General features: G+C 41.6%; 1 protein-coding gene across 3 annotated transcripts in view; it reads left to right on the top strand.

Moving 5' to 3' along the window:
• The window catches only part of MTRF1 (mitochondrial translational release factor 1), a 58,294-nt gene extending 31,482 nt beyond the window's left edge, over positions 1-26,812 (top strand). For 2 of the 3 annotated variants that reach the window (XM_010846175.1, XM_010846174.1), the window contains 5 exons: positions 5,946-6,118; positions 10,149-10,266; positions 15,187-15,323; positions 18,019-18,117; positions 25,388-25,519. In XM_010846175.1, coding sequence (XP_010844477.1) covers positions 5,946-6,118; positions 10,149-10,266; positions 15,187-15,323; positions 18,019-18,117; positions 25,388-25,501 — 641 coding nt within the window. In that variant the 3' untranslated portion in view covers positions 25,502-25,519. Of the gene's footprint in view, positions 1-5,945; positions 6,119-10,148; positions 10,267-15,186; positions 15,324-18,018; positions 18,118-25,387 lie in introns of all 3 variants that reach the window. The other variant, XM_010846176.1, reaches the window with a different exon arrangement.
• The last annotated feature ends 543 nt before the right edge of the window (positions 26,813-27,355 follow it).

Below are 27,355 nucleotides of genomic sequence, written 5' to 3'. Positions count from 1 at the left end.
ATTTAATAGCTGTTAGAACAGAGATGGGGGCTTCCCTGGTTGCTCAGCTGGTAAAGAATCCGCCTGCAATTCAGGAGACCCTGGTTCGATTCCTGGGTTGGGAAGATCCCCTGGAGGAGGACGTGGCAACCCACTCCAGGATTCTTGCCTGGAGAATCCCTATGGACAGAGGAGCCTGGCGGGCTATAGTCTGTGGGGTCACAAAGTGTCGGACACGACTGAGCAACTAAGCACAGCACAAAACAGATGATGTCTGATGCTGAGAGGGAATAAGTGAGGGAGAGTCTGTAGAGAGGGTACCAAACCATGGAGAATGGCCACATTTAGAAAAATAGACTAGCTGGCAAAAGAAAAAAAGGGGTCAGGTAAGCAGGAAAAAGAATGGGGACAGTATATACTGTGGACGCAGGAGAGAGAGTTTCGAGAATGTAATCAGAAGCAGCATTAGAAAAGAAAGAGTGTCATCTCTGAGATGCATATTTTGAATTCAACTTTCAGCAATGAAAGGGAGATGCACTTGACATCAGGAGGAGAGTTTCTGCTCCAGGGACGCAGAGCAGACAAACAATGGTTGGGAAGTCTTTTTTTAAGATACACTGATTCCCTAGCAAAATAAAATAAAAGACATTTTAAAAAGTACAAAGTTGAGCTTTCCTGGTGGCTCAGTGGTTAAGACATGGTTTCAATACCTGGTCCGGGAAGATCCCACGTACCACGGAGCAACCCGTGTACCTCAAGGACTGAGCCTGTACTCTTGAGCCCACAGCCGCAGCTGCTGAAGCCGGTATGCCTAGAGCCCATCTCCACAGGAAGAGAAGCCACAGCAGTGAGAGGCCCAGCACCACAACTAGAGAGAAGCCCCTGCTCCCTACAGCCGGAGAAGGCCTGTGCCCTGCAGCAAAGACCAGCACAGCCGTGAATAAAATAAATAAGTCTTTTAAAAAAGAAACAGATTAATGTATACAAAATAGAAGGGAAAAAACAAGGTAAAAATCCTTTTATCAAAAACGAAACAATTGGGGGAATTCCATGGCAGTCCAATGGTTAGGACTCTCTGCTTTCATTGCTGTGGGCCTAGGTTCGCTCCCTAGTGCGGGAACTAAGATCCATGTCTCACCTGCCACCAAAAAAAAAGGAAAAAATTTAATACTCTATTCATATACCTTTAAAATTAAAACCTAAGAATAGACCTTTATCCATTAAAATTATAAAATATAATTTATTTACTATAATGAGGAGAAGACAAAGATATGGATAGAGAATAAAATAGAGACGGGGAAAAAGTATCTATCTTACAAAATATGTATGTTAAAGTATATGTATGGGGCTTCCCAGGTGGCACTGGTGGTAAAGAGCCTGCTTACCAATACAGGAGACTTTAGAGATTCAGGCTTGATCCCTGGGTCAGGAAGATCCCCTGGAGGAGAGCATGGCAACCCACTCCAATATTCTTGCCAGGAGAATCCCGTGGACAGGGGAGCCTGGTTGGCTACAGTCCATAGGGTTGCAAAGAGCTGGACATGACTAAAGACACTTAGCACAGCATATATATATATGTGTGTGTGTGTGTGTGTGTGTGTGTATATGTATGTATGTATATGTACATACTTGGGAGGGATTGGGGGCAGGAGGAGAAGGGGACGACAGAGGATGAGATGGCTGGATGGCATCACCGACTCGATGGACATGGGTTTGGGTGAACTCCGGGAGTTGGTGATGGACAAGGAGGCCTGGCGTGCTGCAGTTCATGGGGTTGCAAAGAGTCGGACACGACTGAGCAACTGAACTGAACTGAATGTTTAATTGAAATATAGGGAACTCACAGAGATTCACATAGCACTAGAAGCTAAGATTGGGAAAAAATACACTTAAATGTAAAAATTCATGTATCAAATGACTTGAAGTGTTTTAGTTTTGTGATCTTGGGACAGATAGGGAAAACCCTCAGCCATTACACAAGTAGTCAGTACTAGGTGATTACAAGATTAGTCTTTGCAGGGTGGTGGCTCTTGACGTGTAGTGTAGGTCTATCACTGTCATTCTGTATTCCTGAGTTCTAGGGAGTTGAGAAAAATGTCTTTCAAATTGAAGGGGGCTTCCCTGAGTGGCTCAGTGGTAAAAAATCCACTTACCAATGCAGGAGACTCAGGTTCAATCCCTGGGTTGGGAAGATCCCTGGAGAAGGAAATAGCAACCCACTCTAGTATTCTTGCCTGGAAAGTCCCACCATGGACAGAGGAGCCTGGCAGGCTACCAGTCCATGGGGTCGCAAAAGAGTCAGACACGACTTGGTGACTGAACAACAACAACAAGTGAAATTTATTATATTCTCTCTTCCCTCCCAACCGATTAATGTTTGTAATTATGTTTTGTTATTTTCTGCTCACCAGCTGAATTCAGGGAGAGGTCATTAAAGTAATGTGGTGGTTGGGACTTCCCTGGCGGTCCAGTGGTTAAGATGCTGTGCTCCCAGTGCTGGGGGCATGGGTTCCATCTCTGGTTGGCGAACTAAGATCCTGCAGGCCACACATTGAGGCATAAAAAAATAACTAACTAAATAAAAATAACGTGGTGGTTAATTTAATGTGTCCAGATAGTATACTTTCACCACAACTGTTGAGAAATAAATTTATGAAGGGAGCCCTGGCGTCACTGAAGAGCTCTCTGGTAGCTTTTTCCTGCAGCCAGGACCTTACAGTGGGAACTCTAGTAGATGAATTGGGAAACCTAAGGGCAGTTGGAGTAAATGGATCTCAGGGTAGCAGTGTTGGCACTTAGTGGCCAAAGGCAATATGGGTGTGGTTACCATAATGGACAACAGAGTAAAAGGAGCAATCGGAATAGGCTGACTTATGCAGACAGGGCATTGGCTGGTTGACATGTGTCCCTGGGAGTAAAGAATGGAAGCCTGCTAAATTCTTATTTGATCTGTATAAGCAGAAAAGTTCTAGGTCAAATGAACAAAAGTCTAACCTGTGTCATAAAACCAGAAGTCATGGCCCCTTAGTCAGTTCCCAGACTTGAGCCAATTTGTAGACCTAAAACCCCTTGAATACAGGCAAGAGTGGGTCCTCTTGAGAAAGTCTGTACATGCCAGAAATTTATACTGCCAGCCTTTCTTCCAGGCTTTCCTGGTGGCTCAGACAGTAAGAATCTGCCTGCAATGCAGGAAACCTGAGTTCTATCCCTGGGTTGAGAAGATCCCCTGGAGTAGAAAATGGCAATCCACTCCAGTATTCTTGCCTGGAGAATCCCATGGACAGAGGAGCCTGGCAGGCTACACTCCATGGAGTTGCAAAGAGTGAGACACGACTGAGCAACTAACACTTTCACTTTCCCTAAAGGGGAGTATTAAATGCATGATTATCTATAGAACTAGGTCTAATTGAGGACTAAGAGGAAAAAGTACAGTATATAAGGACTGTTAGAGCTGACAGTATAGAGTACAGTCATTTGCAAAACGGGGAGGAGAATGGGAAGAGCACATGCAAAAAAGTTTTATAATGTTTTTAGTAATCATACTGGTGGCAGAACTAATACTGGCATTCTGAGACTGTTGTTTATGAAATATGGGATAAAGTAGAAGAGTAGTTATGAGATACTCTGATTCTGGTATCCTCTCTGTCTTTGGGAACCAAGATTCTCAGTATGGAAAGCAAGTGATACAGGAATGTTAGAGAAGACATTGTGATCTTTAATTTATATTAGAAGTATCAGTTATCAAGAACAAGTTGTCTGAGATTTTATCCTATTTGCAAGACAGAAATTTAGCAAGTCAGTTTCTTGGGTCAGGGACAAAGGATGGTTTATGACTCATGGTAGTAGCAGCAACCAGAATATCAGCATTTTTGTGCTGGTTTCATGAACTCCACATCCCAAAAGGCAACTGGAAGAAGGTCAATGACACCTGCCCCCATGGTGGGTTTAAAAACACGAGAAGAATCCTGAGCTTGGGGTTCTCAAGTGTATTTTATTTTGCTGAGTCTCCATTGCCACGCACGCAGGCTTAGTTGCCCTGCAGCATGTAGGACCTTAGTTCCCTGATTAGGGATCAAACCCACGTCCCCTGCATCGGAAGGTGGACTCTGTTCCTCGGCTGTGCTGGGTGGGCCACGTGGGCTTTTCCTCTAGTTGAGGTGAGCAGGGGCTCCTCTGTAGTTGCGGTGGCTTCTCTTGTTGCAGAGCACGGGCTCTAGGGTGTGTGGGCCTCAGCAGTTGTGGCTCCCCGGCTCTAGAGCACAGGCTCAGCAGCTGTGGCGCACAGGCTTAGCTGCCCCACGGCATGTGAGATCTTCCGGACCAGGGATGGAATCCGCGTCTCCTACATTGGCAGGCACTTGTCCTTAGCTCTAGAGGGAGACATTGTCTCCAAAGCTTTTTTATTTGTTTGTTCACTAAATAAATACCCTTAAAAAGATATTCTGGAACAAAAGGGCAGGCAGTTCCTTGTTTACAAGATGTGCAGAAATGCAAGAAATTGATAAGGAATTGTTTCTCAACATCTCTGTAAACTCATGAGGTATTTCCTATCTCTGTCCATTGAAAAGGTCTGGAAACAATGACCAACCCAGTATTAGTGAATATCCCTAGTCCCCAAATATTGAAAACATTGAAATGTTATTTTCCTTCGAAAGGAACCAGGGGTTCTTGGAGAAATGGCTGAATCTAGGTCTTTTTTTTTTTTTTTTAAAGTCACTCAGTCATGTCCAACTCTTTGTGACCCCATGGACTATACAGTCCCTGGAATTCTCCAGGCCAGAATACTGGAGTGGGTAGCTTTTCCCTTCTCCAGAGGACCTTTCCAACCCAGGGATCGGGCCCAGGTCTCCAGCACTGCAGGTGGATTCTTTACCAGCTGAGCCACGAGGGAAGCCCATAGAATTGGACTATCAGCCTTTTACAACCTCTGTGGTACATGAAGCATCAAACATTGTCAACACCATAAAAACAGACAGCCAGACATTGTCTGTCTCCTGTTGTCTTGCCAGAGTTCAATCTAGTTTCTGGATCCAGCTGCCCAGTAGCAGCCAGTACAGAGGGCAGAAAAGAGATTGAAGCATGCCAAGAGTATGCAGTCAGCAAAACCAAGCTGTGGGAAATTTCTATATGTCAACAGCCCTGATTCCTCAATGGATAACTTGAGATGGGTGATGAACTTATAGACTAGAGGTTTGAAAGACATATCAACTTTTTTAAATGGACAAGACTATACTGTAGTGCCTAGGGCAGCACATTAGGTAATAAAATTATAGTAGAGAAGGAAATAAAAAATACTGGTTACCTGAGAAAGGGAAGGGATTGTAGGAAAGGCAGGTCTATGGGAGGGCTTTGCAGGTGCCTAATAAAGTTCTTTTTCTTAATCTTGAACCATGCATTTGATTCATGTGGTTTTCTACGTCTGTATATTATTTTACAATAAAAATATTTTTTTAAACAATATGTTCAATAAGAAGCTAGCTTAGGCATTGTGCTTATTTTCCCGCTTCACAGACAAGCAAGAATTAAATTTCAATAGATTTTGAAAGCTTGGGAGGACCTACAGAATTATTCGTCATTATCATATTGCTGTGTTATTGAGCACTCATATATGGCACCAAATTAGCCTAAGCTTGCATCGATTCAATGCAGAAAATGCCCCAGTATTCTTTTTTTTATAATACTATTTTTATAAAAGTGAAATTTGTTCATCATATAAAACTTTGCAACAAAAACACTTAAGATGAAAAACATGCTGCTGTTCTATTCTCCAGAGATAACCATAAGCCATCGTTTGGCATGTTCCCTATTACATACGCACATACTTAGGCTGGGAAACGTCTTTGGGACCTACTTTCTGTTCTCATCTCAGGCTCTGTGCTCACAGAGGCCTTTCATGGAGGCCATTTAAGGTCCTGGTCCCTTCCAAAGTAGAATGTATTATCACTCTGGAACATCTTTTTTCATAGGTGGGCTACATCACGCAGCGGCCCGAATTTCTGGTGATAACGTCTATAAGCACTTGAAGTACGAAGGTGGGATTCACCGGGTTCAGCGAATCCCCGAGGTGGGGCTGTCATCCCGGATGCAGCGTATTCACACGGGGACAATGTCGGTGATCGTCCTCCCCCACCCAGATGAGGTAACCCCCTGCAGGAACCCCGTTCCATTATCAGTGAAGATCCACCGCAGTTTCACTGTCCACGAAAAGCTCCTGTGCGTTCTACTTACAGAATGCTTCTGCACCCCAAACATGTGAACTTCTTTCCCCCCACGAAGCAGTCCCTCCATTCTCTGTGGACAAGTGACCGTCCTACAGTTCAGCTCACGTCTGACACCGTCTCCCTGGGGAAGTTCCACAAGCTGGACTCAGCCCCATAGGACAGCCGCCCCAGCCACATCAGAGCCAGACGTGAAACCAGGCTGTCTCCTGTGTTCCTGCATCTGGAGGGTCCCGTGACCCCCTCCTTAGTCTCAGTAATTTACTAAAGGGGCTCAAAAACACAGGAAAACAGTGTCCTTACTAGCGCGTGCATGCTGTTGTGTCCAACTCTCTGTGACCCCACGGACCTCTGTCCTTGGAATTCTCCAGGCAAGAATACTGTGGTGTGGGTTGCCGTGCCTTTCTCCAGGGGATCTTCCCAACCCAGGGATAGAACTCGAGTCTTCTGCATTGGCAGGAGGATTCTTTACCACTGAGCCACCTGGGAAGCTCATACTTACTAGACTACTGCTTTATTACCAAAAATATAGCTCAGGAAGGGCCAGATGGAAGAAACTCAGAGAACACAAAGAGGTGTATCGCTTCCATACCCTCTCTAGGCTCGCCACCCTACCTTGCAGCAATCACGTGGAAGTGCTCTGAACTCTGTGCTTGGGGACTTTTATGGAGTCTTCCATACATAGACATGATTGGTTAAATCAATCGACTTTGGGGATTAATTCAACCTCCAGCCCCTCTCCCCTCCCTGGAGACTGGGGTGGAGCTGAAAGCTCCAGCCCTCTAGTCCTGTGTTTGGTTCCTCTGGCCGTAAGTCCGCAAGCTGTGGTTATCCGGGGTTTTCCAAAGGTCACCTTATTAACATAAAGTCAACTGTGGCTCAGAGGGCTTGTTGTGAACACCAAAGGACAGCTTTGTCACTCTCATCACTTGAGAAAATATCCAAGGGTTTTAGGAGCTCTGCTGAGAACTGAACAATATATATTTCTTACCATAAATCACAATGTCACAACTAATGCTTAGTCCAGTTAATAGTTTCCTCAGTCATCAAAAAGTATCTTTATAGTATTTTCTTAAACCAGGATGCTATCAAGTTTCACTTATTGCAGTTTGTTGTTCTAACTCTTTATGCCTGGAACAGTCTTCCAACCTTTTTTTTTTTTTAATGACGTTGACATTTTGAAGAGTCTAGACCTTTTGTCTTGTAGAATGTTCCACATTCTGGATTCGTCTGTTTCCTTATAACGCTCTTTAACTTGTTCCTTTATCTCCTGCATTCTATGAAAAGTTGTATTTAAATATTCCATTCTATTCAGGTTATACATTTAGAGCAAGAATACTTCTCAGGTGTCGTTATATTCATGTTGCGTCTCATCACAAGTCATAGAATATCAGATTGCCCCACTTTTAGCAAGGATCACTGTGAGCATTTAGTGAAGTTGGTGACCACAAAAAAAATCCTGATTGTGAAAGTGTATTTCTCCCTTTATAATAAGGGAATAATCTAAGTAATATAATAATATAGTAATATAAGTAATATATCCTACTCCCAACAACTTTTCTTCCATGGTCTTTAACATCCAGTAGTGATCTTTGCCTGAATTAGTTATTTAGTTTGGTGTTTCAAAATGATGATTTTCTAATTTCATCATTCCTTCTGCATGTATTAACTGGCATTCTTCACTGTGAAGAACTTTCCTCCCCACTACCTTCTCTCCTCCTTTCTTCTCTTTCTCTTTCCATTTTTATTTTACCTCATTGTAAACTCATATATTGAATTTTGTATGTTTGTGACTTCATTATAGACTTACAGATTTATTTTTTAAATTCAATAAAATATAATCACTATTGTTTTTCTTTTTGAAAAAATTGAGGTGTAGTTGATTTATACTACTATGTTTCAGGTGTACAACAAAGTGATTCACTATTTTGAAAGATTGTTCGCCACTTATAGTTATCATAAAATATTGGCTTTCTTCCCTGTGCTATGAACTATATACCTTATAGTTCATTTATTTTATACATAGTAGTCTGTACTTCTTACTCCCCTACATCTATTCTTCTCTTCCCCTTTTCCTCTCCTCACTGGTAACCACTAGTTTGAGTCCATTTATTTTTTGTTATATTCACTGTTGCTGCTGCTGCTAAGTCACGTCAGTCGTGTCCGACTCTGTGCAGCCCCATAGACAGCAGCCCACCAGGCTCCCCCGTCCCTGGGATTCTCCAGGCAAGAACACTGGAGTGGGTTGCCATTGCCTTCTCCAATGCAGGAAAGTGAAAAGTGAAAGTGAAGTCGCTCAGTCGTGTCTGACTCTTCGCAACCCCATGGACTGCAGCCTACCAGGCTCCTCCATCCATGGGATTTTCCAGGCAAGAGTACTGGAGTGGGTTGCCACTGCCTTCTCCAGATCAGATCAGATCAGATCAGTCGCTCAGTCGTGTCCGACTCTTTGCGACCCCATGAATCGCAGCACTCCAGGCCTCCCTGTCCATCACCAACTCCCGGAGTTCAGTGAGACTCAAGTCCATTGAGTCAGTGATGCCATCCAGCCATCTCATCCTCTGTCGTCCCCTTCTCCTCCTGCCCCCAATCCCTCCCAGCATCAGAGTCCTTTCCAATGAGTCAACCCTTCGCATGAGGTGGCCAAAGTACTGGAGTTTGAGCTTTAGCATCATTCCTTCCAAAGAAATCCCAGGGCCGATTGTCCAAAAGCAGTTATATTCACTGCTGCTGCTGCTAAGTCGCTTCAGTCGTGTCCGACTCTGTGCAACCCCATAGACAGCAGCCCACCAGGCTGCCGTCCCTGGGATTCTCCAGGCAAGAACACTGGAGTGGGTTGCCATTTCCTTCTCCATTGCGTAAAAGTGAAAAGTGAAAGTGAAGTCGCTCAGTCACGACCGACTCGTGACGACCCCATGGACTGTAGCCCACCAGGCTCCTCCATCCATGGGATTTTCTAGGCAAGAGTACTGGAGTGGCTTGCCATTGCCTTCTCCAGTTATATTTACTAGTGTGTTTTAATTTTTAGACTCCCTATATAAGTGATACTATACATATTTGTCTTTCTCTGTTTGACTCATTTCACTAAGCACAGTACCCTCCAAGTTCATTTATGTTATTGCAAATTGCAAAATTTCATTTTTTCTGGCCGAGCAATATTCCAGTGTGTGTGTGTGTGTGTGTGTGTCACATCTTTATCCATTCATGAATACTTATGGTTGCTTATGTATCCATTCATGGATAATTATGGAAGCAACTATGGTTGCTCCATATCTTGGCTGTTATAAACAGTACTGCTGTGAACATTGGGTGAATATATCTCTTTGAGTTAAGGTTTTTATTTTCAGATATATACCCAGGAGTGGAATTGCTGGATATGTTAGTTCTATGTTTAGTTTTTTGAGAAACCTCCATGCTACTTTCCCCAGTGATGCACCAATTTACATTCCCACCAACAGTGTACAGGGGTTTCCTTTTCTCCATATGGTCCTGATGTTAGATGATAGCCTTTCTTTCTGATGATAGCCATTCTGACAGATGCAAGGTGATGCCTCACTGTGGTTTTGATTTGCGTTTCTCTGATGATTAATGATGTGGAGCATCTTTTCATATGCCTGTTGGCCACTTGAGTGTCTTCTTTGGAAAAATGTCTATTCATGTCTTCTGCCTTTTTAAAACAATATATTTTGTATCTAATATAGCTTTGTAGGATGATAGATAATAAAACTTTTGAAAGATTACATAACTCAGCAGTCTCATAAATCAGTGTTTAAAATACCATCTATTGGAATAGGGTGTTTATGGTTCTTTCTTTGTTATAAGTTATTTCACCTCTTAGTCAAATGGCTGTGATTTAAAACAGTACAGTTTATTTGAAAGACCTTGGGATCAGTTTAATATGTAAGTATTTGTTAAGTATGGAATTTACTCATGCTGTACTTTTGGTTCTAGGTCGATGTGAAAGTGGACCCTAAGGACTTGCGAATAGATACATTTCGAGCCAAAGGCGCAGGAGGGCAGCATGTTAATACAACCGATAGTGCTGTCAGACTTGTCCACATCCCCACAGGTGAGCTAGTCCTTTTGCCTTTGTACTTTTAACTCTTTTTTTCACATCTTATAAAACTGTTCGGCATTTAGAAAGAGTTTTATGTTAGTGTCTGTGTTCTTGCACAAACCCTTTAAAGATGACACTGGAGGGACTTCCCTGGTGGTCCAGTGGCTAAGACTCCACACTCCCACTGCAGAGGGCCCGAGTTCAATCCCTAGTCAGGGAACTAGATCCCACGTGCCACAACTGAGAGATACTGCATGCCATGATGAAAGATCCTTCGTGCTGCAAGTAAGACCCAAAGCTGCCAGATAAATACCTAAATAAATAAATACATAAAAGATTTTCTGGAAAAAAAAAAAAAAGGTGACCCCTTTGAACCCATGACTGGGTCATGGGTTTGGGTTCAAAGTCTCCAGTGTGTTCATATTCCCTTCTGTTTGGACAAAGTCCCTCCTTGGCTGTGTATATACATATAAGAGTGAGGTAACTCTTAAACTCTTAAAAGAGTGAGTAACTCTCAGTGCGTGGGCGCCACTTACCCAGTAATAAGTTTCGACAGTCGGGGAGTGAATCAGCTTTTTTTTATCAGGGCCCCTGAAATGTCAGCATTTGTAGAACTTTTTCTCTTGGGTAGTTTTCTCCTAAGAAGGCTCACCCAGGACACACTTGACAGTAAAGTCAGGGTCTCCCCATTCAGTAAGCAAACTTTCACTTAATCGTCTTTTTCAGTCTTGTGCCTCACACTTGCCTTCCTTTGTACCTTTGAAGACTCAAGTCTGGAACTTTCCTTATTTAATTCTCTGAAGACTGTACCTTCTGCCTCTTACAGACTGAGGGAGGGGAGTTGAAAATGTAGTTGTTATATAGACTTTCTGAGTCTAGTCCCCAAACGGTCAGCCCCAGTCTCTGGGAGTCCTCAGTATAGTGCTTCATAAAAGTCTTAAGGATCTATACGTATATCTTAAAATATAAAAAAATACAAGGAAACAGTTATTTTAAAATTTTAGGTAGTGGTTACTTCTGGGAGGCATGACATAGCTTCTGGCTTGGAAGGGGGCAAATGGGAGGTTTAAAGGGCATTTAGAAATATTCTTTGTGGCTCAGCTGGTAAAGAATCTGCCTACACTGTGGGAGACCTAGATTCAGTCCTGGGTTTGGAAGATCCCCTGGAAAAGGGAAAGGCTACCCATTCCAGTATTCTGGCCTGGAGAATTCCATGGACTGTATAGTCCATGGGGTCACAAAGAGTCAGACACGATTGAGGGACTTTCACTTTCAGCAATATTCTATTTAAGCTGCGTGGTACATGTATATTCTTTTACATTATGCATATTCTTCCCTATGTGGAGTATACAATTGACCCTTAAACAACATGGGTTTCAACTGCATTTTGTTGTTTAGTCACTAAGTAGTGTCCGACTCTTTAAAACCCCATAGACTGCAGCCCGCCTGGCTTCCCTGTCCTTCGCTATCTCCCAGAGTTTGCTCAAACTCATGTCCATTGTGTCAGTGATGCCATCCAACCATCTCATCCTCTGTCGTCCCCTTCTCCTCCTACCTTCAATCCTTCCCAGCATCAGGATCTTTTCCAGTGAGTCAGCTTTTCCCATCAGGTGGCCAAAGTACTGGAGCTTCAGCTTCAACAACAGTCCTTCCAATGAATATTCAGAACTAATTTCCTTTAGGATAGACTGCTTTGATCTCCTTGCAGTCCACGAGACTCTCAAGAGTCTTTTTCAACACCACAGTTCAAAAGCATCAATTCTTCGGTGCTCAGTCTTTTTTGTCCAACTCTCACATCTGTACATGACTACTGGAAAAACCATAATCTTTGACTCTACAGACCTTGGTTGGCAAAGTGATGTCTCTGCTTTTTAATACACTGTCTAGGTTTGTCATAGCTTTCCTTCCAAGGAGCAAGAGTCTTTTAATTTCATGGCTATAGTCACTGTGCAGTGATTTTGGAGCCCAAGAAAATAAAGTCTGTCACTGTTTCCAATTTTTCCCCTTCTATTTGCCATGAAATGATGGGGTTGGATGCCATGATCTTAGTTTTTTGAATGTTGAGTTTTAAGCCAGCTTTTTCACTCTCCTCTTTTACCCTCATCAAGAGGCTCTTTAGTTCCTCTTCACTTTCTGCCATAAGGGTGATGTCATCTGCATATCTGAGGTTGTTGATATTTCTCCCAGAAATCTTGATTCCAGCTTGTGATTCATCCAGTCCAGCATTTCACATGATGCACTCCACATAGAAGTTAAATAAGCAGGGTGACAATATACAGCTTGATGTATTCCTTTCCCAATTTCGAACCAGTCCGTTGTTCCATGTCCGGTTCTAACTGTTGCTTCTTGACCTGCATACAGGTTTCTCAGAAGAGAGGTAAGGTGGTGTAGTATTCTCATCTCTTGAAGAATTTTCCACAGTTTCTTGTGATCCACACAGTCAAAGGCTTTAGTATAGTCAGTGAAGCAGAAGTAGATGTTTTCCTGGAATTCCCTTACTTTCCCTATGATCCAAGGAATGTTGGCAATTTGATCCCTGGTTCCTCTGCCTTTTCTAAAACCAGCTTAAACATCTGGAAATTCACAGTTCACGTATTGCTGAAGCCTGGCTTGGAGAATTTTGAGCATTACTTTACTAGCGTGTGAGATGAATGCAATTGTGCGGTAGTTTGAGCATTCTTTGGCATTGCCCTCCTTTGGGATTAGAATGAAAACTGACCTTTTCCAGTCCTGTGGCCACTGCTGAGTTTTCCAACTTTGCTGGCATATTGAGTGCAGCACTTTCACAGCATCATCTTTTAGGATTTGAACTAGTTCAGCTGGAATTCCATCTCCTCCACTAGCTTTGTTCATACTGATGTTTCCTAAGGCTCAATTGACTTCACACTCCAGGATGTCTGACTCTGAGTGACCATACCATCATGGTTTTCCAGGTCATTAAAATCTCTTTTATATAGTTCTGTGTATTTTTGCCACTTCTTTCTAATCTCTTCTGCTGCTTTTAGGTCCACCTTTTCTGTCCTTTATTGTGATGATCCTTGCATGAAAGGTTCCTTTGATATCTCCAGTTTTCTTGAAGAATTCTCCTAGTGTTTCCTATTCTATTGTTTTCCTGTATTTCTTTGCATTGTTTACTTAAGAAGGCTTTTATCTCTCCTTGGTATTCTTTGGAACTCTGCATTCAGTTGGGTGTATCTTTCCCTTTCTCCGTTGCTTTTCACTTCTATTCTTTTCTCAGCTATTTGTAAAGCCTCCTCAGACAACTACTTTGCCTTCTTGTATTTCTTTTTCTTTGGGATAGTTTTGATCACCACCTCCTGCAGAATGTTATGAACCTCCATCCATGGTTCTTCAGGCACTCTGTCGGCCAGATCTAATCCCTTGAATGTATTGGTCACCTCCATGCATAATCATAAGGGATTTGATTTAGGTCATACCTGAATGGCCTAGTGGTTTTCTTTTTCTTCAATTTAAGTCTGAATTTGGCAATAAGGAGCTCATGATCTGAGCCACAGTCAGCTCCAGTCCTTGTTTTTGCTGACTGTGTAGGGCTTCTTCATCTTCGGCTGCAAAGAATATAATCGATCTGATTTCGGTATTGACCATCTGGTGATGTCCGTGTGTAGAGTTGTCTCTTGTGTTGTTGGAAGAGGGTGTTTGTTATGACCAGTGTATTCTCTTTACAAAACTCTGTTAGCGTTGATCCTGCCTCATATTGTACTCCTCCAAGGCCAAATTTTCTATATTCTAGGTATCTCTTGACTGCATACTTTGCATTCCAGTCCCCTATGATAAAAAAGACTTTTTTGGTGTTGTTCTATAAAGTCTTGTTGATCTTCATAGAACCATTCAACTTCAGTTTCTTTGGCATTAGGGGTTGGGTTATAGACTTGGATTACTGTGATGTTGAATGATTTGCTTTGGAAATCAACTGAAACCATTGTCATTTCAAGATTACACCCAAGTACTGCATTTCAGACTGTTTTGCTGACTATGAGGGTGACTCCATTTCTTCTAAGGGATTCTTGCCCACAGTAGTAGTTATAATGGTCATCTGAATTAAATTCGCCCATCCTGTCCATTTTAGTTCACTGATTCCTAAGATGTCGACGTTCACTCTTGCCATTTCCTGCTTGGCCACGTCCAACTTACCTTCTTTCATGGACCTAACATTCCAGGTTCCTATGCAATATTGTTCTTTACAGCATCAGACTTTACTTTCAGCACTAGACACATTCACAACTGAGCATTGTTTCCCCTTTGGTTCAGTCTCTGCAGTCTTTCTGGAGCTTATAGTAATTGCCTTCTGCTCTCCCCCAGTAGCATATTGGACACCTTCTGACCTGGGGGACTCATCTTCTGGTGTCACATCCTTTTGCCAAGAATACTGGAGTGTTGTCATTCCCTCCTCCAGTGGACCACTTCTTGTTAGAACCACCTGGGTCTATATAAATGCGACTTTTTTTCAATAAATGTGTATTTGTATTATAAGTTGAAACACCTTATTTAGATATCAGAATCTAGAGAGCCATCTACAACAATTACCGTCATAACTCATGTATAGTTTCTGTGTACTTCATCTAAAATGTTTTTCATTCTTTTCCTGATTAACCTTTCCCCCTTTAAAACGTTCCTCAGTTCTATCTTCTTTATCAGTTTTATTGTGATATAATAGACACCTCAGGGTTTCCCAGGTGGCTCAGTGGTAAAGAATCTGCCAGCAATGCAGGAGACACCTGTTTAATCCCTGAGTCAGGAAGATCTCTTGGAGCAGGAAATGGCAACCTGCTCCAGCATTCTTGCCTGGGAAATCCCGTGGACGGAGGAGCTGGGTGGGTTGCAGTCTGTGGGGTCACACAAAGAATCAGACGCATCTGAGCAACTGAGCACGTGCGCACGCACTCTTTACCTCTGATCCCTGTTATTTTTCAGGACTTGTAGTGGAATGCCAGCAAGAACGGTCACAGATAAAAAACAAAGAAATAGCTCTGCGTGTGTTGAGAGCTAGACTCTACCAGCAGATTATTGAGAAAGACAAGTGTCAGCAACGAAGTGCAAGAAAACTACAGGTAAGATTTATTAGGTGAAATAACTTAATGGCTCTGTACAAGAAGCCATCATCTTGTATAGGAAAATGGAGTAAATATTCTTAATCTAATGGAAGTACCTTGGAGCGCTGGAAAACATGTTCATTTGTAAACAGCAATAATTTAATACGGTTGGTTATGGCTAAACTCAGACATGCCAGTTTGCAAATAAGGAGAGGAGATACGTATAAATTAAAAATTATTTCCCAGTTGTGTTCTGTGTTTATATCATAGTTATCTTTAAGAGGAAATCAGTGTAAAAGACAATTCTCTAGAAATTAAGAGACTTTACAGGTTTTTAATTTAAAACCTATGCTTTTATTATAATTTTATGTGGAATCAAAAATATATGGCATGCAAAAAACTGCTAATAGTGATTGCTTCTGATGTGTCTGGGAACAAAGACTAGAAAAGAGATTTATTTTTTGTTTATACTCTTTTCTACTTTTAAAATTTTGTACTATATACATTTATATTATTATTTATACAAATATATACATAGATAAGTTTTAAGCAAAATGAATAAATGTCATTGTTTTAAGTAAACCAAGTGTTGTATGATTTTAACTTCTGAAAAAATAAAGTTTGTCTTTGAGAGAAACTGGAAGAGACAGTGGAACCCAGAAATAACTGTGTTTCTGTGTTATTTACAGGTAATTATACTTCAGTAAATGTGGGAGATTTTGTGGCCTGTTAGGATAATGAGATTGTATAAAACTAAACATCAATTATTCTTTTCACATAGATGTCCTAGTCTTTCACACTTTTGCCCTTTTCATTTATTTCCCTTACTAACTTGCAGATAGTAAAAGTGCCAGAATAAATAATATATCAGTCTTAAACACTATCAGCTCTGCCACATTTAATGAAAGACATTAGGGTTTTTAAAAAAATATTTATTTATTTATTTGGCCGCACTGGTTCTTAGTTGCGGCATGTGGGAACTAGTTCCCTGACCAAGGATCGAACCTGAGACCCCTGAGTTGAGAGCAGAGTCTTAGCCACTGGACCACCAGGGAAGTCCCAGACATTGGGTTTTACTTGCCATTTGACATTTTGGCATCACACAGTAATTTTCAGAGTAAGTATTGGCGATCGGCCTGTTTTGCAGATTTGGGGGTTGTATCTACTTCAGTAGTTTGGTTTGAAAGGCCAGAAAAGACCTTCTTGCCTCCCTTTGTCCATCTGTGTGAAGTTTTTTAGCAGATGTTTCTAATGCTTAGGAGTTTTTCTTCCGCCAGTATATACAGGAGCTTTTCTATGGGAGGCATTGTGCCAGGTTCTGAACCCTGGCTCCAGTTGGCACCTGAAGAGCTTTGCGGATGCTGAGATTCTGATATAACTGATCTTGGTGGGATCCTAGGCACTAATATGATACTTTGGGATAGTGGTTTCCAGACCTGGCTGGTTGCAGAATGGATGGCCTGGGGAATGTTTTAAAAATACATTACCCATAATTTAGTATTTCTTAGGTTAGGCTTTGGAATCTTTCAACAATTTCCCAGATACTCAGCCATACTTAAGAGTTTAGTTTCATACTGTTTGCTTTGTAAGTTGTAGGAATGTCTTTTTTTTTTTAATCTTAAAAAGTGAAAGTGATATAGTTGTAACTTATATTGCATAGCAACTGTGCTTCAATAAAAAATAAATAATACAATAAATTGTCAAATCAAAAGTGAAAGTGAGTGAGACAGGATATTGTGCGCCTTGTATGTGAGGGAGGGAGGGCAGGTGAGCAGACGAGACTATAAATAACCACCGCCTAAGGTAGACGGGTGTGCCGTGAAGAAGATTCCAGGTGCATGGGTTTTGAAGGAGGAAGATAACATATTTTTCATGTTGGGACCAGGAAAGTCAAGATGGTACGAAAGTGCTAGGAAGCGCATCCCTTGAGGTGATGTTTTAGCTGGGTTAACAGACTTGCACATAATAATGAAATGGCATACTAAGTGGAATTTTTGAGGTTCACATATTTTCAGAAATAATTTTGGGAAAGTTGGCCACATTATGAAGTACAATTGAATGCTGAGTTGAGTTGTGAGTGCTTAGTAGTCAAGGAGCCAAAGAAGGAAATTGACCAAAAAACCCAAAACACTGTGCTTTAGGAAAACTAAGCAGGGCAATGCAATGTAAACAGGGAAATGGAAGATTAATTTTTACAGGAATGTAGTGAAAGTCATGAGCCCTTGAATGATAATAAAAATGGCAAGGGCAGGATATAATAAAAGACCCTTGAATCCTTGGGAACTGGGAAGAATTGAGATGAGCTGAAGGTCCTTTCAGTGTCTCTATCAAAGCCTGCCAGATAGTCAGCCCCCATGAAATGTCTGTCAAAGTGTATAGGATGTCAAGTTCCCTACTTAGGTCAAAAGAAACATTGTGGGGTCATTTACAGAAACCACAGGAAGAACTGACTGATATAGAAAGATAATTTGGTTTTAAATATTTGGGGTTTGAGGTACCAAAGAAACATTCATTCTTATCCCATAACTAAGCTTTACAAAACTGTAGTCTTCAACAGTAAGTTCTGCCCATTCTTATTCCTGGTCACTTTGTATCTTGGAATTTAGAAAATAATTAAACTGTTAAAATAGAAAAGTAATTTGCAAGCCCTTTTTCCATTGTGATAAAGATAGTGATAAAGTTAAAATATGAATTGCTTTTTGTTATGGCACAGGTGGGAACACGAGCCCAGTCAGAGAGAATCCGGACATATAATTTCACCCAGGATAGAGTCACTGACCACAGGATAGCATATGAAGTTCGAAATATTAAGGTAACAACACTGAGTATGTTTCATTTGCCTTTGATTTTTGAAGGAAGTACAGTCAAATTCTAGAGTAATTTTTGAAATATTACCTTTAAAATATTACTGAGTTTATGTTAGTATCCCAAATCTGCAAACATTTTTCTTAGTTTGCTGATAAGAAATACACTCTTTGTGCCAGTATGAAAAAGCTGTCTTTTAAATTCAAAATTCTGTTATGTAATCACAGTGTATTAATGGATTTTCAATATGTCTATCAATTTTCTATTGCCGTATAATGAGTAACTGCAAATTTATTGCCTTAAAAGAATGCCTATTTATCATCTCAGTTACTGTATGTCAGAAAAATCCAGGAATGACAGAGCTGAGTTCTCTGCTCTAGGTCTCACAAACCTGAAATCAAGGTGCTGGCCAGCCGGCCTGCCTTTGTAGAGCTTGGAGTCCTCTTCTGAGCTCATGTTGCTGGCAGCATTCTATTTCCTTAAGTTGTAGGATTGAAGCCCCCATCTTCTTGCTGGTCATCAGCTGTGTGCCGCTCTCAGCTCCCAAAGGCCGCCCACAGCTGCTTGCGTTCTAGTCCCCTCGATGGGCCCTTTCCCACTGAAACTCTTGCAGAAATGGCCTTTTTAAGGGATCGGCTGTTTAGGTCAGCCCCACTGGAAAAGCATCACTAATCAGTCATCTGATCACTGGAGTGATCATCATCACAGCTTCTGCCTGCTCTAAAGGAAGGGGATTTTGCCAAGGTGTGGACTCCAAGGGGCATCTTAGAATTCTGTCTGCCACAATGTGTATCGTTAGATTCAGGTGTTCAATGATGCTTTCAGGAAAAAGACCCTGTCAGTTTGATTTGAACATTAACCTAACTAAACCCCATGTCACCAGGATCATTGACAGTAATCCATTAACGACAAAGCACAGAAAAAAAATTTTTTTTCTTCCACTGAAGGGGAAAATAAACTGGTTCCCATAAAGGACTACATGGAAAAGGCAGGAGGTAGAAGGTTTTGATCCTTGTCCTGGCTACCATGTGATACCTCGGGCTTCTTTCACTTGATTCTGTCTCATACACAGAATTAAAGTCCTGATTTTACAGAAGAAATATCTATGGTTTTAACATATTTAGAAATTTCTGTGTTTCTTAGGCCATTTCCTCTGTCTTCTCAGCAATTTCAGGCCGTCTTGCATAGGAACATAATAGCCTGTTGAAAAGGAGAAAATATTTACCAACTTCCCTTTCCTCAGGAAACACACAGTAATAATACCCAAACACGTTTGGTCATGCTGTTCTAGTTACAACATCATTTTTCAGTTGTTTTTCTTACAGTGGTGATGGTTTACCATGAGACAGCTACATTTTTGTGACCAGTAATATTTTTTAGAAGGGCACACAGGTGTTCAGCAGTGCATTCAGTCATGAAACAGAGGTTAACTGGTTTTTATAGTTATAAAATATATGCTGCTGCTGCTGCTGCTGCTGTGTCGCTTCAGTCGTGTCCGACTCTGTGTGACCCCACAGATGGCAGCCCACCAGGCTGCTCTGTCCCTGGGATTCTCCAGGCAAGAATATTGGAGTGGGTTGCCATTTCCTTCTCCAATAACTTTGGCCTAAATACTAATATGTTATTACTAAACTAGCATGCCAGCCTCAGAAAGAACAAGGACAGTCATATTGGTATGCTCTACTAATCACTAACCAACTTAAAGGGAAAGAAAGAAAATGCTCCATATTAGTGAAGGGAAAAGGCTTGAAAATGGTATGAAAACAAATTGTTGACGTAAAACATTAAAATCTGTGGAGAAGGGAATGGCAACCCATTGCAGTATTCTTGCCTGGAGAATCCCATGGACAGAGGAGCCTGGTGGGGCTACAGTCCATGGGGTCGCTACGTCCATGACTTAGTGACTAAACTACTCAGACTCTTAAGGTAATTTCAGTGTTGGTAACCTGATACTAGGATGTTTTCCATATTACTCATTTTTTTTGGTCCTAGTTGAGACAGAAGCTCATCAAATCCTGACATCTCTCCCGCGGGAGAATGTCCCAGACCAAGGGGGTGGGCAGGTCTTGAGGTGAGAGCAGTTACTAAACAGAACTCCCTCTGTGCTCGTTCTGGTATCGAAGAGGCAAGATAACTGGCAGCAGGGTTCCTTCTCAGGATCACGTTTGCTGCCACATCAGTTAATATCAGAGCCCTTTAATCTGGAGGTGATACTGTAACTTGATTGCACTAATTCGTTTTTCATTATTGATAGCTGTTTTATTTACACCCTCCCACATACAGTCCTGGGGACCACTGTAAACCTCTCAGACGACTTGTATTTTTGTAGCACTACGAGATTTATTTACATCCCTATAAAGACAACTGTGAAAATCACTCAGTTGTGTCCAGTTCTTTTCGAGGCCATGGACTATACAGTCCATGGAATTCTCTGGGCCAGAACACTGGAGTGGGGGCCTTGGACTTTGACAGACGTCCTGCTGTGTGTTTGAAACAGGAAAGTCAGAGTATTTCCTGTGTGTCAGCCTTCCCAGGTAGCGAAATGCAGGAGCAGGAAAGTCTGCCTTTCGCCACATGCACAGCCACTGACCCGGAGCGGAGGCTGTGTGGGCAGTGAGTGGCACCCATGTGTGGCTTCCAGCTCTGCTGCCGGCGGGGCTCAGAGCGGCACAGAGGGAGGAGGGTCCACGACCCTCAGCCACCCGCCAGACTGAAGGCCGGAAGCAACTTGACGTAAAATTCGGCAGGATCTTCCCTCCCCTAGCCCCTTCTCTGTTAGACCTATTCACTTACAAATGGTCGCTTTCAAGGCTGAAAGATCTGTTGCCTGAGGCGAGCAGAGAGCTTAACCTCCAGTTTCTACACCGATCTCAACCCTGTGGTCTCTCAGCATCTGTTGTGTGAGCTACTGAAGTGACCTCTTCCTCCCTCTGATTGGAAACTCACCTGGCAGTTTTTGGATTAGAGAATTCTTATCTCCTGCCTTGTCACTTTGGGAATTTTGAATTTCTTTGCTTTTGTTTTTAAGAAGTAACCTAAAATTTCCTACAGCACTAAATAAAATAGTACTGGTCCTGTCCTTCAGAAAAAAAAAAAATTAAAATCTGTACACAGGACAGAGAAAGAAACTAGTCAGACTGCATGATTTAGGAACTGAAGAGTTATATTGGTTGCCCAAAAGTTTGTTCAGTTTTTCCGTAACATCTTATGGAAAAACCCAAATGAACTTCTGGCCCAACCCAACAGATGAGGCAGGAAAAGTGATAAAGGCCTTAGCCCCAGGGCAGCTGCTGTAGGACTGAGTGGAAAGGAAAGAAAGTCGGCGCCTGAGGGTCTCTGCTCAGCCCTCCTCCGCCATTCTACAGCCAGGCCTCCTCCCTTCTCCATGCACAGAGCTCCTCATGGAGTGGCTGTATTCTTCCAAGATCATGATCTTGACCCAAGACAATAATTGGTTTGTTTGGTAAGGAAGTCCAGACAAGCCCCAGTCAATGAGCTTCTTCCCAGGATTTTTAATTGAGACAAATATGCTCCTCTCTCGGTGGATGAAGCTGAAATATGTAAAGCTTACAAGAGGTTAGAAGCCGTATTTCCAGCCATGGCGAGCAGCAGTCTTCAGTGAGGGAACACTGGAAGCTCATATATTGATATTTTATTTTTTTTAACAGGCATTTATTTATTTGGCTGTGTCAAGCCATAGTTGCAGCACACGGGATCTTCTTGTGGGCTCCAGAGCACATGGGTTTAGTTGCCCTGGGACATGTGGGATGGTAGTTCCCCCAGCAGGGATTGAACCCGTGTCCCCTGCTTTGGGACGGGGATTCTTAACCACTGGACCAGCAGGGACATGCCACAGCTGATGTAGTGAAAGGAGCAAAACTGGGAGAACGGGATACAGAGAATCCTGATGGTATTGTTAGTGATCGGGGTTCTTGGCCTTCCCTAATCAATAGAAATTGAGTAGCCACCAGATTAGGAATTCAGGTAAGGCTTCATTCAGGCCCCTGCTGCAGCGCAGTTGGGGCAGGAACAAATAACAGGTTCCCAAAAGTACTCTCTTCTGGATGCAGGGATGAGCTTATTTTTAATGTGGGGTGAGGGTAGGGGTGGCTTAGGTGTTTTGCCCACCCCTTAGGTGGTGGTATGGTGTTATGCACAGTACCAAGCTTTTTTTTTTTGCTCCAAGCCCCTCAAAAAATCACAGTTGGGTTTTTTGGTCTCTTTGTATCTTTTGGGTCCAGAATTTGCCCCAGCTGCCCATGCACGCAAGTTATTTTTAGGCCCATACAGTTTCTTTGTATTCTGTTGAGAGGTGTGTCCAGTGCAGCCAGCATTGCAGCACTGCAGCAAAGGGTCCCAGCCCCCAGGCCTGTCTCAGTATGAATTCCCACGTAATTTATACCTGAGGCTTAGCTTCATTCCCAGGGTGGTAGCAGTTCAGTTCAGTTCAGTCGCTCAGTCATGTCCGACTCTTTGCAACCCCATGAATCGCAGCACGCCAGGCCTCCCTGTCCATCACCAACTCCCAGAGTTCACTCAGACTCACGTCCATCGAGTCAGTGATGCCATCCAGCCATCTCATCCTCTGTCGTCCCCTTTTCCTCCTGCCCCCAATCCCTCCCAGCATCAGTCTTTTCCAATGAGTCAACTCTTCGAGTGAGGTAGCCAAAATACTGGAGTTACAGCTTCAGCATCAGTCCTTCCAATGAACACCCATGACTGATCTCCTTTAGAATGGACTGGTTGGATCTCCTTGCAGTCCAAGGGACTCTCAAGAGTCTTCTCCAACACCACAGTTCAAAAGCATCAGTTCATCGGTGCTCAGCTTTCTTCACAGTCCAACTCTCACATCCATACATGACCACTGGAGAAACCACAGCCTTGACTAGATGGACCTTTCTTGGCAAAGTAATGTCTCTGCTTTTGAATATGCTATCTAGGTTGGTCATAACTTTCCTTCCAAGGAGTAAGCGTCTTTTAATTTCATGGCTGCAATCACCATCTGCAGTGATTTTGGAGCCCAGAAAAATAAAGTCTGACACTGTTTCCACTGTGTCCCCATCTATTTCCCATGAAGTGATAGGACCAGATGCCATGATCTTAGTTTTCTGAATGTTGAGCTTTAAGCCAGGGTGGTGGCAGTAGCCTTGTACATTCCTGCCCTTGGGTTCTCTGAAGTCAGCCAGAAATATGTTTATTATGAATTCCCTTGTAGATAATTTTCTTTTTAACTTACCTAAGTTGTAAGCTCAGATTACCATGTAATATCTGAGCCACTTCCCTGGGGGCTCAGTGGTAAATTACCATGCAAGCAGGAGATACAAGAGATGTGGGTTTGATCCCTGGGCAAGGAAGATTCTGTGGGTCAAGAAATGGCAACCCACTCCAGTATTCTTGCCTAAGAAATCCCATGGGCGGAGGTGCCTGGAGAGCTACAGTCCATGGGGTCAGAAAAGAATCGGACATGACTTAGCGACTAAACACCACCACCATCATGTAATATATTATTTTGTATTTTTATTCTGTTTCTGAAAGTCCCTGTGCAGATTGCTTTCCACCAGCCTCTCCTGTCCTGTATTCCAATTACACTGGAAATTTACTCTTGCCCTGGGTGTTCATTGCACTGTTTCCATACCTCTCTTCATACTCATTCTTTTGACTGAAGTGCTCTGTTTGTCTCTATTTGGAGAAATACTATTCTCTTTTTAAGATCTAATTCAAAATGTTCTTCTTTTTTTAAAAAATTTCTTACCCTGTATTATGCTTATGTGTTACCTAACTTTCCCACTAGATTGTAAGCTTCTGAAAGCTGGAAACTACAGCTCCCTCATCTTTGATCTTTTCCCTGGTGGCTCAGAGGTTAAAGTGTGTGCCCGCAATGCGGGAGGCCTGGGTTCAGTCCCTGGGTTGGGAACATCCCCTGGAGAAGGAAATGGCAACCCACTCCAGTATTCTTGCCTGGAGAATCCCATGGACGGAGGAGCCTGGTGGGCTACAGTCCACGGGGTCACAAAGAGTCAAAGACACTTTGACACAGAGACTTAACTAGCACTCTGGTTAATCCAATTGAACTCTAAATGTGATGTGATTATCAATAAGAGTAATGACCCTTTTAACATAATTTTCAGATGATTAAATCACACTGGCAATAATCATAATAATTTGAGCTTACAGGGCACACTAATTTTATAAGCAATTTTCGAATTATGTTCAAAATGGTATATAAATCAGTTTTAAAATTTCATCAAGTTTAATCGACATTTTACTCTATGCTAGTGTTTTGTAGAATACAAAGATAGTAAGGCATATCTTTCCTCCTACAGTTTAATTTGAGAGATAAATGTGTACACTTAATCTGAAATTGAACTTCAAGACTACTCAGGAAAGACTAAATATAAGAGTAGTTCATGCCTACATCTAAACTTTAAATGGTCTGTGTTCCAAATGTCAGTATTAAAATATTTCTGTTAAGTGAATGTCTGGATTTTGAGCATTTCCAGAAGAGGAGACTGCTAAATCACTAATTCCAACAACTCTGTTACACAGAAACTTTATAACACAAGAAAGGTGCTCAAAGTCATTATTTTACTCATTTCTACTTCAGGGAGGACTGCTGGGAAGTCTTAACTGAAACAGTTTCCACCCAGTGGAATTATTTGGAGGTTTAATAAATGAGGGTTTTTTCCCTTCAACTTTTAATTTTGACAGTTCAAGCACACATGTTTAACGATTAGCTCATATATATATTCCTAGACCTGGATGGAACCTTTGTTTATACTTTGCTATTCTTGCCTTCTCTTCCGCCTCCACTTCCTCTATGTATACACTTGTGTTGCCGCTGAACCACTAGAAAGCAAGTTGTAGGACTCAAGACAATGTCCCCCAAATATTTCAGCATAAATATTTTTCAATACACAGGACTTCCAGATTTTAAAGCCAATGTGTTCCTAATTTAAGAAAAAACAGAACTATTATAAAGCACTTCTGGATTAAATAATTTGAATTTGGAAGATTGGCTAATTTAAAAATGCTAATTTAAACTATTTAAGAAAGAGTATAATTCCATTTACTTAATTTTTAGATTCACTTTTTACATAAAAAGTCAATATTAACTAGGGAATCCTCCCAAGTTAGCAATTGTGTTCATTACATTGTAGATTAGTAATCCTTTGTTGCTATTAAATAATGATTTTAAAGAAACAAAATATATAAATGCTTAATTCTTTGTTGTGTTTCTATCTAGTAATCAAGTTTTCATGGTAACTGTCTTTTACCAGGAATTTTTATGTGGGGAGAAGTGCTTGGATCAGCTAATTCAGAGACTGCTTCAATCAGCGGATGAAGAAGCCATTACTGAATTTTTGGATGAAAACCTTAAATCAGTGAAATAAAGTCTGATTTATAATTTATTATTGTAGAAATGAAATGAGCCTACATCAAGAAGTAGACCCAAGCAAGGAAGTCTTTTTGAAAGTTGATAAAGTGCAGCTAAAAATACACAGTACTCACAAAAATATTTTTTTAATGAATCAAGTCACGTTTCTTGACCTAAGAGTTTTATTTTAGGTTTCCTGTAAAGTACAGTCCAACTTTTCATGTAGAACCAAAGTATGCCTCTTCAGAAAGAGACAGTATTGAGAATTGACTGTGTGATTTAGAGCAGATCATTTGTTCTCTGTATATACCTTTTTTTTTAAAACCATCTATAAAGTACTTTTGCCTGGAAAATACCACAGATGGAGGAGCCTGGTGGGCTGCAGTCCATGGGGTCGCTAGAGTCGGACACGACTGAGCGACTTCACTTTCACTTTTCACTTGCATGCATTGGAGAAGGCAATGGCAACCCACTCCAGTGTTCTTGCCTGGAGAATGCCAGGGACGGGGAAGCCTGGTGGGCTGCCGTCTATGGGGTCGCACAGAGTCGGACACGACTGAAGTGACTTGGCAGCATAAATTAATTTAAATACATTTAAAATCTATTACTTCAGGACTTTCCCCATGGTAGAATCTAGTGATATAAACTTATAAACTTCCTTAAAGACAACGTACTGTTATTCACGTCAGTGTTAGGACTTAAACTACTACTTTTAAATAAAATAAATAAAAGTTGTGAAGAATATGAGTCAATAACGATGAGCACTAGTATACAGATGGTCGAGCTCTGTGAGGGCTGAATGAACTCTGTACTGTGCAAACTACAAGTCAATATTTAAAGCAGACTCTCTGGCTTCTGTTTCTTATTGTTCTGACTTCATAAGCATTCACAAATGTGGTGTGATGTGAGTAATTCACTGGGGCCGGTTTTGTCCTGTGACATGTAAAACCTAGTCCTTACCTTAGAGAGCTTCCAGCTGAACAGGGAACCAAAATATGTCACCAGCCCTAATTCCAAGTAGCACACTGTATTTAGTAATCGTTCTCGGGAAGCTTTTTGAGTAAAAAAGAAAGTGGTTGTTATTGTAGACAGTTCCTCAGAAAGGAACTATATGTCAGAAAAGACTGGTTAAAATAGAGTTTTAAGACCAATTGAATTATTTGGAAATAAAGATGAGAGGAAAATTTTCTCTGAAGCTTTTATTTTGAAAATCAAGTACTCAGAAAAGTTTTACACATAATTTTAAATAACCAGTTCAATGAATTGTCTAGATTTAACTATTGTTAATATCTTGTCATATTTGTCTTTTCTCTTTCTCTGATTCATACACATACAGCGGTTGTTGAACTATTTAAAAGTTTGTTATTTTTTTAAACAATTTTATCTTTTGGATGCACTTCACAGCATATGGAATCAGTTCCTCAACCCAGGATCAAGCCCAAGCCCCCTGCATCAGCAGCATGGAGTGTTGACTACTAGGGAAATCCCTGGACTATTTAAAAGTTAGTGTCTAATCTTATAACACTACTAAATATTTTATCACATCCTAAGAATAAGGGCATTCTCATACAAAATTATAACTGTTATCACACTGAAAATTGGAAATGTTAGTTGCTCAGTCATGTCCAACTCTGCGATGCCACGGACTGTAGCCCAATTCTTCGGCGCTCAGCCTTCTTCACAGTCCAACGCTCACATCCATACATGACCACTGGAGAAACCATAGCCTTGACTAGATGGACCTTTGTTGGCAAAGTAACATCTCTGCTTTTGAATATGCTATCTAGGTTGGTCATAGCTTTCCTTCCAAGGAGTAAGTGTCTTTTAATTTCATGGCTGCAGTCACCATCTGCAGTGATTTTGGAGCCCA

Source organism: Bison bison, unplaced genomic scaffold (genome assembly GCF_000754665.1).
Source record: "Bison bison bison isolate TAMUID 2011002044 unplaced genomic scaffold, Bison_UMD1.0 scf7180017864232, whole genome shotgun sequence".
Taxonomy (NCBI): Eukaryota; Metazoa; Chordata; class Mammalia; order Artiodactyla; family Bovidae; genus Bison; species Bison bison.
Note: the sequence above shows the minus strand (reverse complement) of the source record. Positions and strands in the feature narration are given on the sequence as shown.